This window comes from Triplophysa rosa, linkage group LG2 (assembly GCF_024868665.1).
Source record: "Triplophysa rosa linkage group LG2, Trosa_1v2, whole genome shotgun sequence".
NCBI classification, from domain to species: domain Eukaryota; kingdom Metazoa; phylum Chordata; class Actinopteri; order Cypriniformes; family Nemacheilidae; genus Triplophysa; species Triplophysa rosa.
The window spans coordinates 20,150,621-20,154,454 of NC_079891.1; the positions used below are offsets into that span (position 1 = coordinate 20,150,621).

General features: G+C 36.4%; 1 protein-coding gene across 1 annotated transcript in view; it reads right to left on the minus strand.

Moving 5' to 3' along the window:
* Positions 1 to 647: 647 nt before the first annotated feature.
* The window catches only part of LOC130545270 (STING ER exit protein), a 7,970-nt gene continuing 4,783 nt past the window's right edge, over positions 648 to 3,834 (minus strand). The window contains exons 2-7 of the mRNA XM_057319705.1: positions 3,076 to 3,193; positions 2,957 to 2,998; positions 2,415 to 2,559; positions 2,133 to 2,222; positions 1,949 to 2,041; positions 648 to 920 (exon numbers count right to left, since the gene is read on the minus strand). Coding sequence (XP_057175688.1) covers positions 858 to 920; positions 1,949 to 2,041; positions 2,133 to 2,222; positions 2,415 to 2,559; positions 2,957 to 2,998; positions 3,076 to 3,193 — 551 coding nt within the window. The 3' untranslated portion in view covers positions 648 to 857. The remainder of the gene's footprint in view (positions 921 to 1,948; positions 2,042 to 2,132; positions 2,223 to 2,414; positions 2,560 to 2,956; positions 2,999 to 3,075; positions 3,194 to 3,834) is intronic.

The following is a 3,834-nucleotide window of genomic DNA, read 5'->3' on the forward strand; positions in this document are numbered from 1 at the left end:
GTTTTCTCAATACTTTACCCACTCTATAACGCAAGGTATAGCGAACAATCGATTCTCGAGGCATCGATATCAACCTATTCAGCACCACCGCCATGGACAGCACCTGCTAACATCGCACTTAAGAAGGTTTACCTTAAGTAACCTCAAAAGGTATAGTTCGGGGAACACGCCTAGAAAAGGTATAACTTGAGTTAAGGTGTACCTTTAGAGTCTTCGTAGCACGCTAAGAGACAGTCGCAGCCCTGGTCTCTGTTATAACTTTATAACTAAAATATATTTTTAAAAATTGTTTATTGTTTTCAGTAGGGAAAAAGTGGGTAATAATTATTGCATAAATATGAATAAGTACCATCAAATTCTCTAAAAATGCTAAAGAAAAAAACAACATTAAACAAAAAATTATTACATAACTTTTCCTGAAAAAAAATAAGTTACATTTTTAAGGTTTCGTTGACCGCTAAGGAGCCAAGTGTGACCCCTAAACGAAGAGTCCCAGAGGGTTAATACAATTAATTCATTTTAAGTCAATTAACATTAATAAAAATTAAAAATAAAACAAACACAGACCCGAAGTTACCTTGGGCCAGGCGCATGTGTCTGATGGAACCGTCTACAGACATCTTTGCTTGTATGACATCACTCAAAAGTAATTCTGGAAGCAGTTTTTATTCAGTTGTTTTTACTTAAAATTCAAACATTTTAACAAGAAATGTAATAAAAGAATACACAAAATACCCTATGGCCCCTTCACACACCCTATTGCACAAATACTCTGATGCAGCCAGAGTGATACATACATCAAAACTCATTTGATACATACATCAAAACTCATTTACTCTCTCATACACACACAGACTTTATTTGAATTGATTGTCAATGAGGGTTCCCTTCATCTTGGCCTTCTTAGCTTCAAGTTCAGCCTGTGGAGAGAGACCAAGAACATTTTGAAAAACATACACCCACTGAGACTTAACAATTTTTCACATTCAGATTGATCTTACGATATCCCATCCTCAAACTATCTCCATATCTTTGATAACAACAATATTGCCATTTTCTATATTTTTAAGACAATGTACACACTGCATTGTAATTCACTGTCGTTCATAATTCACCTTCCTCACTGATAAACACAACACTTTAACAGTGTTTCTGTTTTGCAGTGCGCCCAAGTCTTGAATGAGCTCAGGAGTTTTTTTATAGTGTATATAAAGACTAAAATAAGCCAAACTTTGAACAAACTCAGCATGTCCTCCTGCAGTCTTACACTTGCCTACATATGCAGAATTTTCACCATTCTGCTCAGCTGCAGTTATAGTAGCTTGTCTAGAAGTTCCAAAAGCTATTTCCACAGCCTAATAGTTATTAAGATTTCTTAGTTGCTGTGTTCTATAAACAGTATAGATGTCTGACCTTTGGCCACATTTGTACCGGGAATTAACATCCAGGTGAATCTGATCAAAAATGGTCAGGTATAAATTAGCATCGACAAAAAAAGTTATAAGACACCATCTCTGAATTTAGAACAAATTAGAACATATACTGCATGTACAAAACATAGGTGACTCAATAATTCCAGGTATGGAAACAGCAGTATGGCTTGGCTAGCCACTGGATATTAGCTCACCTAACACAGATGTTGGTACCAGATAAAATTGACCTGGCTGGTTCTCATATAAATATGCGTGGAACAGCCCAATGTATTTACTCTGGTGTTTACTTATCTCCACAGTTCTCTTTACTTTGATAGTTAATGTATATATCAACAGAAAATAAGATTTAAAAAGTGTTGTATGTGTGTGTGTGTGAGGGATCTCTGTCATCTTTAATTCCGAGTGTACTTCGTACTCTGCAGATTGAAACTTTAATCAACTTTGCAAAGCATGAATACACATGGCCTTTACTTTCATCTCACTGTGTGTGTGTGTGTGTGTGTATGTGTTCATACCAGTTCTTGTAGTCTTCTCTTGCTCATTCCCTTCCTCTCCAGCTGCTTTTCAATCACTTTAGCATTCTGGGCATATGAGTCTGCCACCTCCCGCTGTAGGACAAACCAATCACAATCAATGATAGCTCTTTATCAAAGAGACATGATGTAAGTGATGAGCCAGCACTGATGAGCAGAAACTTACGGCTTCAATCTCCTCCTCTTCTTCATCGATGGTCGAGACGGTAACAGAGCTGAACTTGCCCATGTCTTTGGTGCGCTTTGTCATCATAACCTACAACACACATTTTATTTTTGCACTATTACTTCAAACATCCCATTACTTTTTTAGGTGCATTCACTTCATCTTTTTTGTTCCTTTCTTCTTCTCCACCCATGCCTTATGAATGAGCTCTCCTTAACATGCACAAGCTCCTGTCATTTCCATATTCCCCAATGTGTTGTAAAATAAATAAAAAAATCTTACCCTGACTTTCTTGGGTGCCTCTTGTTTCTGACTGTATACACTTGTGTTGCCAAAGCCCTGGCCAAACTTCACCAGCGCTCCATCCACAATGAACGTCACTGGATTACTTTTCATATGATGCTGATAAAACAATAGCAAACCACACCTACAAAAAACACACAAATAAAATATAGTTAAAATGCTCTATAACAGGAACTTCCTTCAGTGCTGACAAAGGAGAACATTGAGATCAGCTGACTCATACAGGAATCAAACTGACTAAGGATGCTGAGATCACAAATAATTAACAGAATCTACAAGCAGAACGCCCCCTTCATCGCAATCTTTCACTAAGCTTTGACGTCTACCACCTGGCCACAGCATTACCTAGTTGTCATTGTGACAAGAGGAAGCTCAGCCCTGCAGCCCAACAGGATGAAGGACTGGCTGTTCTTGTTATATGCTTACAAGTGCATGCTCATCTATAAAGAGATATTAGGCAAAACAGGCATTGATTATTTATTCCAACACCAAGCGGTGTACATTGTGCGTGTCTCACTTACTTTCCACATTTTTTGCGAATCTGCCTTTCGATGCCCTCCGACCTGCAAGCAGAAACAAAGTGGTTAGTGAATTTGAAACAATCGTGCAATGTAAAACTTAAACCTATATTTAGACGCACCTTTTTAAGTACACAGTCTCATCTTCGTCCACCTTGCAGAACTTGTGGGCATGTTTAGCTGCATCAATCACTCGGGCTTTGTCCTGTGGTCTCATGGGTAATTTCTCCAGTTGACAGTCTAAAAAGGAACACAGGGTTTTAATAATCTCTCTTTCATTCTCACAAGTACAGAAGTCAAACCGAGGCATGCACAAAGGTATTCCAGCCAGTTTATTGCTGCATTATCAAATCTTTTTTCTTCATTTTATTTATTTATTTTTTATTCAACAGACCAACATTAAATGACAAACCAGATTTTGTAAAGATTTTATTTTGTTCATTTTATCTGCTTTATGCTATACTGCTGGTATGAAAATGACTTTTAATTGTTATTTATACAGCCATGGAAAAAATGAAAAGACTGCTCCAAATTTTCATTTCAAATCAACATTTCTAGATGTATTGTGGCCATTCCAATCCAGTGTCTGTTGAATTTTAACTAAATCAAACCTCAGGAGTGACAAAGTCATCCAACAGCAATGTGAAAGACTGACAGAATGACAAAACATGAGTTTATCACATAAAAAAATAATTTTAGAACTTTTCCTAAATACATGTACTGTTGTATTGCTTAAAAGTAGTGCTGTCAATCGATAAAAAACAATAATCTGATTAATCACACATTTTTTCTGTGATTAATCATAATTAATCGTACATAACATTAATGTTTTAAATATACTTTTACATTCTAATAATTTCACATTTAATCTCCCAATTAAT